This window comes from Dipteris shenzhenensis, chromosome 14 (assembly GCF_047967505.1).
Source record: "Dipteris shenzhenensis isolate YYH24624 ecotype China chromosome 14, Dip_SZ_1.0, whole genome shotgun sequence".
Classification (NCBI taxonomy): domain Eukaryota; kingdom Viridiplantae; phylum Streptophyta; class Polypodiopsida; order Gleicheniales; family Dipteridaceae; genus Dipteris; species Dipteris shenzhenensis.
Genome location: NC_141609.1, coordinates 7,056,115 through 7,069,448, shown reverse-complemented (window position 1 = coordinate 7,069,448; position 13,334 = coordinate 7,056,115). Strand labels below are relative to the sequence as shown.

Below are 13,334 nucleotides of genomic sequence, written 5' to 3'. Positions count from 1 at the left end.
AGCAAGCATGAACAAACATGATTGGGATGACAAACTCCATGCAACATTATGGCTTATCACACAACTTACAAGGTTACGAAAAATCTTACTGCTTTTTGCATGCCATTTGTTTTGGAAGTAGTGGTTCCATTAGAATTTTTGGTACCAAGTTTATGGGTTGCTACTAAACATCATCTTGGTAAGCAAGAGGCTATACAAAAATAGCTACACAAGCTCATTGAGCTAGATGAGCTTCGTCTTTGGGCCTCTTGGTCTCAACAAGTGATTCAACATTCAAGAAAATCTTGGCATGACAGACACCATACTAAAACATCTAAAAAAGGGAATGCTTGTCCTATTGTACAATGCCAAGGTTGATCCCATTAAAACTAATTTCAAACTTGGATGGAATGGGCCATATAAATTCATCTAGGTTTTTGACAATATGGGACAATCCAATTAGTAGATTTTCAAGGCCAAGTTATAAAGTCTTCAACGGCAGCAATGTAAAACCATACAAAGTGCATAGTTACTTGGTCTCTACATCTTGGTCATCCATGCAGCCACGTCAAATTGTTCAACATACATCAAGGCTTAATGGTGATTTAAGTATGTTAGATTATGGGCTCAACGTGGGGTTCACAAATCTTGACACTATAACTATGAGTGACTTAATTTTGGTGCCAACTTCAACATGACCCATCGCACCTATGCATACTAAAGAGAGCAGCTGAGACATTGCACAATCCTCTACACTTCAATGTCTTGTTCATCATCCATATTTGTGTCTTCACTATCCTTCCTTTTCTCTTGCTCTCAACTTTCTCTTGTGATTCTGTAACTTTCGTCTTCTTAGCTATGTTTAAAGACAAATCCCTTTTAAAACATAAATCTTAGCATACCATGATCATTAATAACACTCCTAAGTAGTGTATATTGTATTTACAAACAAGGACTAATAAATCCTTATTACAGTATTAATTTTTGTCTTTAATGAGCATTTCTCACACGCTTAATGCAATATGATCACAATTATATCATCAATCTATATGGTAATGAAGGCTATGCACTAGCTCTCTTAATGCAATGATGTCTTTAGTGACCTTGATGCCTTTAATGAATCCTTCAATATTTCAATGAAAAACTATTACAAAAATAAACAAATATATAGTAATCATTGGAAAAATCCTTTGGAAGCTCTAATTTCTTTTAAAAAAATAAAAGATATTTATAGATGCACAATTTAACCTTTTTGACATTGGAAATGAGCTCAAAAGGTCCAAAACCACAACAATGACTATAAACATAGGTACCTTTTGACCATACTTTGAAATCCTATATGGGAAAAAGTGCACCTACACGGGCTTGCTCGTGTGATGCAGACTCTAGCAGGCCCTTGTAGGTGCACTTTTTCTCAGTTGGGATTTCAAAATATGGTCAAAAGGTATTTGCTTATAATCGTTGCTTGGGTTTTTGGGCATTCTGAGCTCATTTCTGGTATCAAAATACCAAATTATGTATATATCAAAATAAGTTTTTTTTTGCAAGGCATTTACAGTATATATGTATTTTTAAAATATTATATGTGATCCTTGATATCTCAAGTAGGGTGCATACAAAGAAATTGATATGGTTCGGGGGCGAGAGCTCCTGAGGCGACGGTATAGGAAATATTCCCTAAATATTCCAAGGACGACTAGTCGGTTCCACCGACTAGGTTGACTGGTCAGCTCCACCGACTAGGTTGACTGGTTGGCTGCACTGACTACATTGATTCGACTACCGCCCTCATAGCTATAAAAAGGCAACCTTCCCAGTCCATTGTACCAGATCAAATCTTCCAGCAGAGAGCTTCCAGCTAGTAGCTCTTCACCTAGTATCTGTCTAGATCGCCATCTAAGCTCCACTGTGGGAGTGCACGGGTGGACGGAGCCATCATCTGTACTACATCAGTATTGAAGGAAAATTTCGTTCGTCTTCAGTTTGCTGTGTACTCTCTATTCTTTGTTCAGTTTCTATTTTGCTGCGCCATGTAATTTAACACCAACTTGCAAATGTTCAATATTAGTGTCTTCATATTGCTTTTTACAAATTTTATTCAATGGGATTCATAACTGTTCACCAAAGACTTTTTTGACCAAAATACATTTGCTCCAACACTATTCAAGTTGAAAAAGAGGTTTGGCTCAAGAACATTAACTATCCCTTGACATTGAATTTCTAATTATACAAATTGAGATGGTCCCATGGAAGGAAATACTAAGAAGAAAAGGAGACTCTATCATGCATTGGAAGGATAACTGTAAGAAGGTTGTCACTCTTTGACAAGACGTCAAGAGGGACACTTTACAGATTTCTATGAGACCCCCGCAAAATATTGATACAAGAAAACGAGATACAATGTATGTGAAACAATATGGGTATCTTCTTGCTTTTCTTGTGAAAAAAACTCTCTACCTTCAAATGATTATAGTGGCCTTTAGTCATGTGTGGAAGTGTCGAACATCAAATGGCAAAGCACATACATGTGAGGCATTGATGTATGTATGAAATGCAAATTGCAACAACACAAAGTGAAAAGAAGCAACATAATTTCGGGTAGGGAGAGCGGGGCAAGCTTTTTGATTCAATTGCATCAAATGCATTTTCTAAGAATGAGGTCCAGTTACTATACATGACAGCTATGTTTTGTTTATAAGGAAGGTATACTAGTACAAAAGCGGAATTCGAAAGTGGAAGGGATGCTTGTGAACAACTCTCATTATTAAAGCAAGCTTCTACTTTAAATGAGTTGTAAAGGAATGATCGTGATGGAGATATAGGGTTATTGTTTAAAGAGATGCCTAATGATAATAACTCTGAGATGATAGTAGTGACCATTTTTGGCACGGGCTATAATTGCTTTGAAAGTGTTGCTAGCTTTCTAGTAGCTATCACATCGCAATGCTAAGCTAGAGTAGGAATGCCAAATTGATTGTAATAAAAAGGGCTTGAAAACAAAAGGTTACCCAACTGGGGGCAACAAGAAAAGTTCATGTTGTAGGCATGGGATAGTATACATTTGGTTGCCCATCCATCAAGAATGCGTGCAACTTCCAGAAATGTTGCATACAAGTTGAAGATGGATTGGGTCTTAGCGGAGAAACCAATAAGTCCATTACCAAGCAAGGTTCACCTAGCCAACTTGATACACATAAGTAAACTCATATCTTATTGAATTACTATGCTCGAGTCAACCTAACCTAAGTTCAAATTTGAACAAAGCACCAATTACAGTTTGTTAAGGGGATGCCATCTTGTGACATATGACAATCTACATGCTAAAGTGAAGAGAGAGAGACAGAGAGAGAGAGAGAGAGAGAGAGAGAGAGAGAGAGAGAGAGAGAGAGAGAGAGCATTGACATGAGGCTAACCCAACTTAAGCATGATGAAACCTGATTGGACTTGAATCTTATTGGGAGGGATACCTATGAATAGCATGTGAGGCTAACTCATCTCAACTCAATAGTGATGAAATTGCATTGGACCTAAAGCTTATTGGGAGGTATGCCTGTGAATAGTTTATGAGGTGCCCACTTTTGTGCTTCTACATGTGTGTGTACACCTTTGAGTGCACTTGAGTGTGGAAGCTAGGAAATGTCCTTATGACGAGTACCCTAATTCTTATCTTATGGTAGCCTAGAGGAAGCCTACGGATTGTATTGAAGAGATGTAATAAAGTGCAGGCCACCTTGACTCCAACCTACCTTGGTTAAGAGGGACTCTAAAATGACATTTTAGGCAAAAAAAGCTACCTAACTTAAAGGGTTTAACCAACTAACTCAACTTGAGACCCTTGGCTGTGGATGTTCTTGCCCATGGGATGCCAACTTGTCATACCTACGATTCAAGCATTAATATAAATTGTTGGGTGCTGGTATAACTATTCATGATTAAATTAAAAGAAGTAGCTCGTAGGTGTTGCTGCCCACAGGAGTAACTTGACAATTTCATGCAAGACAAAATTATTGAAGGATTAATCGAGCATTGATAATGAACCACACCTTTGGACATCTCAAAGGGCCTGGGGGCTACGGTGCTAATGTTACCATGTGAATGAACCGTGCTAGGCCGATACGTTTCTCATGCCTACTACTAGCGCTATCCTAGCCTTAATGATAGCCAAGTTCTTCCTCACGCCTGCTACCAACACTATCCTAGCCTTGATGGCAGTCTTTCTCTCCCACGTTGATTGCATTTGTTGCAACTTGTTTTTTTTCTAGCTTTGCATTGCTAGGCCAACAAGACTTTTTGAAGGCCTACTAGGATGTGTCATTTTGCTTGGCTTAAAGACTTTGACCTTCCATGCTATTGGATGAAGCACTCTGCAAAATTCCTCGAGGGAAACTTTCATGGTAACCAGTGTTCACAGAATCAACAAATCACTAAAACTCGAGGTTTCAAAATTTTGAAGGTTCTTCTTGAGAATTTGCAGATTTTTCAGCTCAAATAAAACTAAATAGCCTAAAATTTTATAGATTTTACAAATTTGAGAATATATTTTTTAGTGGTGAAAATGAAAATGTTCTAGCTTCATTGTTTATAGTTTACAGGTTTTCTGTGAACACTGACATTGACAACCCATTAGTGCCATGCTAGTACTTAGAGCCTTGGGAGCAGTGTGGAGAGGGGGGGGGGTGTGTGGGGTGGGTACTCTTAACTGAAGGGGGTTAAGACCGAGTCACTGCAATAGGGCTTGAATGCCATGGCTGAATTTCAAACTGCAGGGTGTGCCCGCCGCCGCAAAAGCGTGGGAGGTTGGTGTCACCGCCCCGAGTGAGTGTCATGCTAGCTGCTCAGGAAGGCTGATGAAGCAGAGTTGTAGAGGATTGCGATGGAGGTACCCAATAGAGGAATGAGAGCACACAAAGGAGGGTCTCATGGATGGTGCATGAACTAGGGAAACCTTGGTGAGGGGTGGTTACTCTCAACTAAAGAAGGGTTAAGTCCAAGTCAACAAAAAGGGTTCCCAACGTTCTCTCACTAGACTTGAACGGAAAGGCCGGTGGTCTACTTTTCTCTTTGCAGTTTCTCTCTCTTCGGGATTGATGCGTTTTAGCCAATTTTGCTGAGGGCGACGATGTTTTCTTCGTTGCTGCCGACCGACTTTCTCTGTTTTGTCTTCGCCTAGGATCCCCCGCTCCCGCACGTCTCCCCCTTCCTCCATTTCCTCTCGATTTCCCCGTCTCTCCCTCCTTCCCTCGCTCTGCGCCCTCTTCTTGTCCTCGTTTTCGATCTTCTTCCTCGCAGATCTAGGGAGTTTTGCACACCCAGAGCCCCCCCCTGAGCTCTGACATACCCCGCAGAGAACCGAGACAAGGAATGCTTCTGCAAGCTTCAGATCTGGACCGCCTTTCATCCCTGCCTGTCTCCCACGCCCCAAAGCCTGAAGTTGCCAGAAAAACTGAGGCTGCAACTCAATTTCGCTGTCTCCATCTCTCTCGGGCAGACGAGTCGCATAGATTGGGCTTTTGTAGACTAATCTGGGAAACCCATAGCTCGCTAGGTCCTTGCAGGTTGCATAGATGTCGATAATGCCTAAAGTAGACGGCCTCCGAATACGCGAGGTGTGGGCAGACAATCTTGAGGAGGAATTTGAGCTGATTCGAGAGATAGTTGATGACTACCCTTACTTGGCTATGGATACCGAGTTCCCTGGTGTGGTGGTGAGACCTGTGGGAGTGTTTAAGTCGAGCGCGGACTACCACTACCAAACCTTAAGAGCCAACGTGAACATGCTCAAGCTTATACAGCTTGGTTTGACTTTCTCTGATGAGAATGGCGCTCTTCCTCGGTGTGGCACTGACGAATTCTGCGTGTGGCAGTTCAATTTCCGAGATTTTAGCCTGCGAGAGGACGTTTACGCTCAGGACTCCATCGAGCTTCTGAGGCACAGTGGTATCGACTTCATTAAGAACGAGGAGAGAGGCATCGACTCGCAGAGGTTCGGAGAGCTGCTCATGTCGTCCGGCATCGTGCTGAACGAGGGCGTACACTGGATCACGTTTCATAGTGGCTACGATTTTGGGTACTTGCTGAAGCTACTGACCTGCCAGAATCTACCGTCGCTGGAGGCTGATTTCTTCCATCTTTTGAGAATGTATTTTCCCACCCTGTATGACGTGAAGTATCTGATGAAATTCTGCAACAATCTGCACGGGGGTCTGAACAGGCTAGCCGAGACACTGGAGGTGGAGAGATTCGGTTCCTGCCATCAAGCGGGGTCCGACAGCCTACTCACTTCTTGTACATTTCGTAAACTGAAAGATGGGTTCTTCAACGGATCCACTGAGAGGTACGCTGGAGTTCTGTATGGGCTAGGTATAGACAACGGCGACTCTTACTGATGATGTTATGGCGATGTAGGATTTAGTCAATGGCTTTCCCAGTTCTCTGTTTGTACATTGCTCTGCGGAGAAATTCCGCCAGTGACAGACGTCTATCTTTACACATTTAAAGTTATTTGATCTAGTTGGATTCCTTGTGTTGCTGCATTGTGGGAGTTCATTGTTGGTAACTTGGTATGCATACCAGTGCATTCATCCGCATATTAGGTCTGCACAATCGTTCCAAGATGGCAGGGATTGCATTTGCTGTGGGCAATATTGTTTTGGTTTTCCTTTTGTAAATTGTATAGGGATGACGTTGACTGCATGGTTATGGGGGATGCTAGATCTGGGTACTTGATGAATGTTTAAAGATGAGTGTTGCAGAATTGTGGCATTATCTGATTTTGGTAGTATTTCTTTGGTTGCCAGACAGTCTATACGTATTTGTGGTGTAGAATGTTTTAATATACTTCTTTGAGCAGAGGGTACATCAGTGGGCCACATAGAGGATTACTTTATTATGGATGAGGAGTGTTCAATTTGTGATTGCTCAACACTCAACGTGTGACTGCATCTCCATTGATGGATTGGACACTCAATTGATTAGTTCAAGACATTCCAACACCCAGGCTAAGACATTCCAATGGTGTTTCCCTAGTTGAAGCGCAACCGCACAAAAGTGATCATGGGAATTGATTGGTGACACTGTTTGCCATCATTACAAGACCTTATAGTTAGTTGGTTTCCTATTACTGTCTTTCACATACAGCCTCAGACAGGTATAGCACTGGCCTTGAAGTAGAGCCAGGAACAAAGATGGAAACTGGTTTCTTGTTTTTTGGGCTCTTGTGTTGCATACCCCTATAAATGGCTCTCACCTAATTCCTCCATTAGTTTGCGGATCTATACTTCCCATCTACCTATTCTCCAGGCCCTTAGTCTCAACAGATTATTCCCATACGTACAACTTGACCCAAGGTGAAACCTAATTGAAAAGGCGTTAATTTTTACTTCTTAGGTGAAATATATATCGGAGATAGCCCAATTAAGCTTAGGTCAGGGATAACTTAAAAATTTCATGTATAGTAGGGTCTTTCCAGTGGGCCATGAGATGTTGTGAAAAGATCATTGTGAAAGGGTTTGAAGGAGGAGGAGAGCGTGGTGGAGGCAAGTGGGAAGCGTGTAAAGAGGAGAGTGAATAATGAGCTACTTACGAGCGTACGACCTTCAATGCATTTTTTAAATTCTTTCCAAAAAGACCTATGCAGCAATTTGGAGACTTTCTAAAGGCATAAGATCAAGATCTCGCTTTGTTCTCCATAGCTTTTTCGCCTACTGAAAGCTATAGACAGGTGCTTGAAAGTTTGCTCTTGAAAATAGAAAACTCGTTAGGAGTCCAAGGTTTATTATTGCATTGGAAATCAACAGTTACGAGTTTTTGTTCTGAGTCTAGCTTGCTTAAAAGGAATAGACAATTTCCTCCGTCTGCAGCTCGAATATTTGTCTCTCCCTGACAATGCATCTCAATTTCAGCAGCAGTTTGCAATTTCTTATGTAAACAAATGTTATGACTGAGTTTGCCTTCTCTTGCAAGAAATTTGAATATTGATCCCTTTTGTTTTATACATTGAGAAGTGATTTAATACCGGAGTCTTCTTTACGATCCATTTGTATATCATCTGTGTGTGGCTTTGAAGATTCAGACATCTGTAAATCTTTATCGCAGCTGGGTCGAAGGCTTCTCAAACAGATGTTCAAAGTAACTGAGTTGTTTCTTGGTGATGTCCTTGTAGACTTAAGGTGGAAGTTTTCCTGATTCTTCTTGGGATGTAGAAGAGAAATAAATGTACACAAATCTTGCTTGAAACCTCACTTGTATTAAATTTAATCTGGAAGAAAGTCGTGGCTAAGAGCGTTTTAAGTGATAGCTATGATAAAAGGTAGTAGCATTGGCTGAAATCTAAGTCAAGGTGCCAAAGATATATGTTTGACTGAACGTTCTTCTAGATGTGATAATGTGTTCATAATACCGTGGGACTCAATTCCAACAATGCATTGGTCTTCCCATGCAGCAAATCAACTCAATCATTGGCTAAAGATGGAGTGATTATGTCTCAATGTTATCATTTCTGTTGTCTTTGTACAAGTAAGAGGGTTTTCATCGTTGAATTTAGCAATGTCATCATTTATATTTTTGTGAAAGGGTCGTAATATAAGAACGCAATGACGAAAGGCCACTCAGTTCCTCATATTTGTCATTGCATGATCAAATTTTTGCATGTTAGGACTATCAGACACAAAAAAAATCAAAGTGGGAGCTTCAGAGCCACTTTTTTTACTAGTCTCCAGGTTTTTAGTGTTTTGGATGTCAATCAGGTCTTAGGTTGTGTACTGCTTTCAAATGTAAAGTTTTTGTACCTCTTGTCTTTGGTGGTGTTGCCTTTGCTGTAGTAAATGCTCGACACAATATACTCTCTCTCTCTCTCTCTCTCTCTCTTTTTATTGACGAGAGTATACGAGTAGAGTGGTTACCTTTTATTATTTTTAGCTCTCTCTCTCTCTCTCTCTCTCTCTCTCTCTCTCTCTCTCTCTTATCATATCATGTTTTGTCTTTTTTTCTTCAATTTTCTTCGTGACTTTTAAGATTTGGCTGCTGATTGTGACGAGGCATTACATTGAATCTTGGTGAGGAAGCTGTGCCAAGCTAGTTTATGCTGCAATCTTTGCAGACTACGGAGATCGCTGAATTTGACTGCTGAATTGAGCCTTACTGCAAGTCAGGTAGAATGGGCACAATGTATGACTGCTGCAATCTTTGAGTGTCTTAATTTTGGTGGCATATCTGCAGCCAGACATGCAAGGTTGATGACTCCTATGCACAGTCTTATTTACCTGCTGTTATAGTTGGCTGGGAGCTTGCAAAGAGAAAGTGACACTAGGCTATAAATCGCCCTGTCAATGTCGCACAGTTTTGTATAATCCTAAGTTAGTCCAAGGGAAAGACACTACAATCTTTTGTGATAACATGAGCAGACTCAATGTTAGCAAAGAATCCAGATGAAGCCCATCAACATTTATCATTTTATTAAATATCGGCCTAAAAAGGAGAGAAAATTGACCTGTCCACTGTTTCTCTGAATATCAGTTAGAAGACCTATTTTCCAAAGCATTGCCTTGAGAAGGTAAAGGAGAGAAAATTGACCTGTCCACTGTTTCTCTGAATATCAGTTAGAAGACCTATTTTCCAAAGCATTGCCTTGAGAAGGTATAGAACCTCAGTACCCTAACATGGAAGTTTCCAATTGAAGGGGAAGTGTTAGAATAATCTATATTAAGGTCTCATGTAACATATTGGTATCCACATGTTAGTGTGTGTGTTGGGCGTTGATGACGTCAATTGGGATGCTAATGCGTGATGGAGTTCATGGTTTTCAACCTTATGAGTGACTATCATGAGATTGAAATTGCACCATGTGTTGTTTTTAGAGAATGAGTTTGGGCATGTTCTTGGATTCATCTAGATACATGTTAGCGTGTGTGTGTTCAGTTGTATAGAGATGGGTGAGGAGATCAATCCACATGTCATCCACATGTGGATGAGGTCAATGCCATCCACATGTGATTTGTATATATTGCATCCAAACAATGCTAGTTGTACATTGTAGGTCCATTGTGTGCGAGTGTTTATAACATAGCTCAAAACTCATTTATTCCTACCCAAAAGAACACATCAACATCTAATCGCTCTTAAAAGTCACTGTAATGCATCCCTACACCAATTAAATGGAAAAGAAACCCACCACAATTTCAATGTAGCTCCCAAAGAAAGCTATTTGAATCATTGATATATAACCACCAGATTTGTATGCCATCTCAAGGGATGTTTGGACTCTTGGTTTCATACAAAAAAAAAAACTACTTGTTTCTTAATAAACATAAAATCACCCAAATGCAGCTTTACATTAGTTATTCATACTCTTTACATCATTTTAGAGTTATTCATTTTAGAGCTAATGTCCATGTGGTTGTTGGACACAAGACCTCAATAACTTGCAATCATAATTACAACTTGTTGCTTATTAATGTCCAATTCTTCTCAAAAGGTTTTCTTTCTTGTTCACATGGCACACCTAAATATTACTTGAGAAAGGAATTAAGAGCATTTAAAATGTACAAGTAACAAGATTGATCCCATCTTAAATGTCCCCTCTATTAGTACAAAAACTTGCTCCTATAATCAAGTGACCACACAATTAGAAGAGCTTCATAAGTTTTCACTTTGAATCTAAATTGCACATGCTAGAATGTCCATGTAGGAAAAATTCTCTCTTGTACTTGTGAGGTGAATGACAAATAAGAATGGCTAGTTCACATATTTGCATGATACCAAACTCTATTGTCTTTGACAGAGGCCATTCCTATAATACAAATAAAATATTATTTGTATAACTTCCCATATCACTATTGTGGTGAACAAGTATGAACATCCAACCAACAATTGAGAGCCCATATGCAAATTGAGAGTCTTGATACTTATATTGATAATGTTTAGCACCATTTACCAATTATTCTCTCCCATAATCATCAAGGTCTACTAAAGAAATTAGCATGTATGCCTTCTTTCATAAATGTGAGTACTAATTTTCGTATGTTGCATTTGAGACATATTGCACCGAATTCTACTACACATTTTCCATTTAGTCACTGCATATAATCAATTGTCAGCAACACAGAGAATCGAGAACACCAATGTTGAAATCACAAGGCCCTACTTGTAGATTTCCTTGCAATCTTCCCATTAGGAGAGAAGTGGGGTCTCAAAAGGGCCTCATAAGGAATGGATTAGGGAATGCTTAGTGGGCTAATGCAAGGGGCTTGGAGGGTCCCAAGGCGGGTTAAGGCCACAATTGAGCCCACCTCTCCCCCCATCAATGAGGGGAGGGGGCCACTCTACTCCCTCTCCTCTCCTCCTCCCTCTTGTAGCAGCTCCTTCCCTCCCTTCTGCACCAATCGCCCCACTCTCCTCCTCTTCCTCTTGCCATGAGCTGCTTCTCCTCCCTCTTCCTTGCTACTCCCTCTCTCTCACTGCTCCCTCTTTGCTAGCTTTTCCTCTGCCTACTCTCCCCTACATTTCAGCTTGCAGCAGTGATACCTCTCCTTTAGTACGCATGGCACCATTTGAGGACATACCCAACAAGTACCATGTGAACTTACAAGTGGAGGTTGAATATGCATACACATGTCGTTTGGGATTTAGTGGAACTCCTCAAAGTGTGCTCCACAGTCTTTGATTGCAAGGAAAGAAGCATCTTGACCTTTGGGTGGATGGAACCTTGTATCCTTTAGACCCTGCCACCCAAAAGAGTCCTCCTTTTCATATAGTGCATGATGTTGTTTGGTTTGTTGGCAATGGACATGCTGGATTGCTTGGTTATTGCAATCGATTAAACCATTCTCAGACATTGGTTATGCAAGTAAGCGAGTGCAGAGAGCCTAAGTAGAAGAACTAGCATATTTGGGAAATATTACTATTGTGGCAATGCATAGTAGAATGTAGGATCTCTAATTGCAAAACAAGGAATGCAGCAACAAAGCCCATGCACTGCACTTGGAGCAACAGGAATTGGAAGAATCAATCCATAAGCTCGCTGAAAGCAAACAAGATTTGGAAAGGTCTATCTATGGCCAAGTTCAATGTGCTGTGGAGAAGGAACGAGAGAAGTTGATAGAACGAGTACAAAAGTTGAAGGGAACACCTTTGGGACTGAAGGAGAGGAAAAGACAATTGCAATCTATGGATGCATTGTCGGCCAATAGTGGTGCCCGAAAGAGGAGAGTATGCGCTGCAAGGTTAGTTCTCCAATGTTTCAATGAAATTTCTTACTCCAAAATATTCGTGGTGTTGCATTGTTTCCACTAAGAGTCATTTGTACTCTACTTTAGGAATTTCATGGAGGATGTGATGGGAACAATGGAAATGGATGATAGTGACCCTTTATATGTTTTAAGAAGTTTAATAAAGCCAAGTGATGTCATTGAAGTGTTAAAGGACCCTAGACAAAAAGGGCTACATGAACAAGTTGCTAGAGAGGTGATGAAGACTTCAAGGGCCTCGTAGAGGTGATGAAGACTTCAAGGGTCTCGTGCCAGCAAAGGAGGCGCTTGGAGCTTGTGATGCTGTTGGTGTAAGTTGCGAAGCTTACAACTCTGTTTTTAAAATGGAAATGGATGTGATGGGAACAATGGAAATGGATGATAGTGACCCTTTATATGTTCTAAGAAGTTTAATGAAGCCAAGTGATGTCATTGAAGTGTTGAAGGACCCTAGAGCAGGACCCTAGACAAAAAGGGCTACGTGAACAAGTTGCTAGAGAGGTGATGAAGACTTCAAGGGCCTCGTGCCAACAAAGGAGGCACTTGGAGCTTGTGATGCTGTTGGTGTAAGTTGTGAAGCTTACAACTCTGTTTTTAAAATTTTCAAGTCTGCTATGGATGAAAAGTATAAGATATTTACAATGCCATTGCCAACACCTTGGTCTGTAAGGCTTGCACGTCAAGAAACAAACCGATGCGCTAGAGAAAAGCTTGAAGGATACCATTGTGCAAGTGGCACAATGACTTGGAAGAGTAAAAAGAATTTAAAAAAATATGGCATCCAAACATTCAAGATGAAAGCTTTCAATAATGTTTACATGGATGTAGAGAATTTGCAGAGAGCCATGATCAAATTCTATGGGATGAGAGAAGAAGGTAAGAGAAATTCCCTCTTCGCTTTCAACTTTACTTCTTCTCATTTCTATATCCTTACTGTATTTCTCTTTCGTTGTACAAATGGCAAGCTAGTATCTATTATAAAAATGGATGAAGATCAGTTGCTAAAAGAGCACAAGCTAGAGAGGGTGATCATTTGTATTATGAATGACGCCTTGCATTTTTCTCATGGATGAGGAAGCTGAGCAAGGTTTCTCAGTCCAATCTGAGAAGGAC

The 13,334-nt window shown here is 40.5% G+C and overlaps 1 protein-coding gene across 2 annotated transcripts; it reads left to right on the top strand.

Annotated features, from left to right (window-relative positions):
• Nucleotides 1-5,056: 5,056 nt before the first annotated feature.
• On the top strand, nucleotides 5,057-9,426 carry LOC147894131 (putative CCR4-associated factor 1 homolog 6). 2 transcript variants are annotated; one of them, XM_087384457.1, is made up of 2 exons: nucleotides 5,057-6,313; nucleotides 9,077-9,426. In XM_087384457.1, the coding sequence occupies exons 1-2, from the start codon at nucleotides 5,544-5,546 to the stop codon at nucleotides 9,249-9,251; spliced, it is 945 nt and encodes a 314-aa protein (XP_087240583.1). In that variant the 5' UTR covers nucleotides 5,057-5,543; the 3' UTR covers nucleotides 9,252-9,426. The 2 variants fall into 2 exon arrangements, with proteins under 2 accessions (XP_087240583.1, XP_087240584.1); XM_087384458.1 differs by lacking the exon at nucleotides 9,077-9,426 and adding an exon at nucleotides 8,074-8,225 and having other exon boundaries at nucleotides 5,062-6,313.
• Nucleotides 9,427-13,334: the final 3,908 nt, after the last annotated feature.

Excerpts from the sequence above, each read along its gene's own strand:
- LOC147894131 (XM_087384457.1), top strand. The coding sequence starts at position 5,544 with ATGTCGATAATGCCTAAAGTAGACGGCCTCCGAATACGCGAGGTGTGG. Across the intron at positions 6,314-9,076 it reads TTCAACGGATCCACTGAGAG|ACTACGGAGATCGCTGAATT; the intron begins GTACGCTGGAGT and ends CAATCTTTGCAG.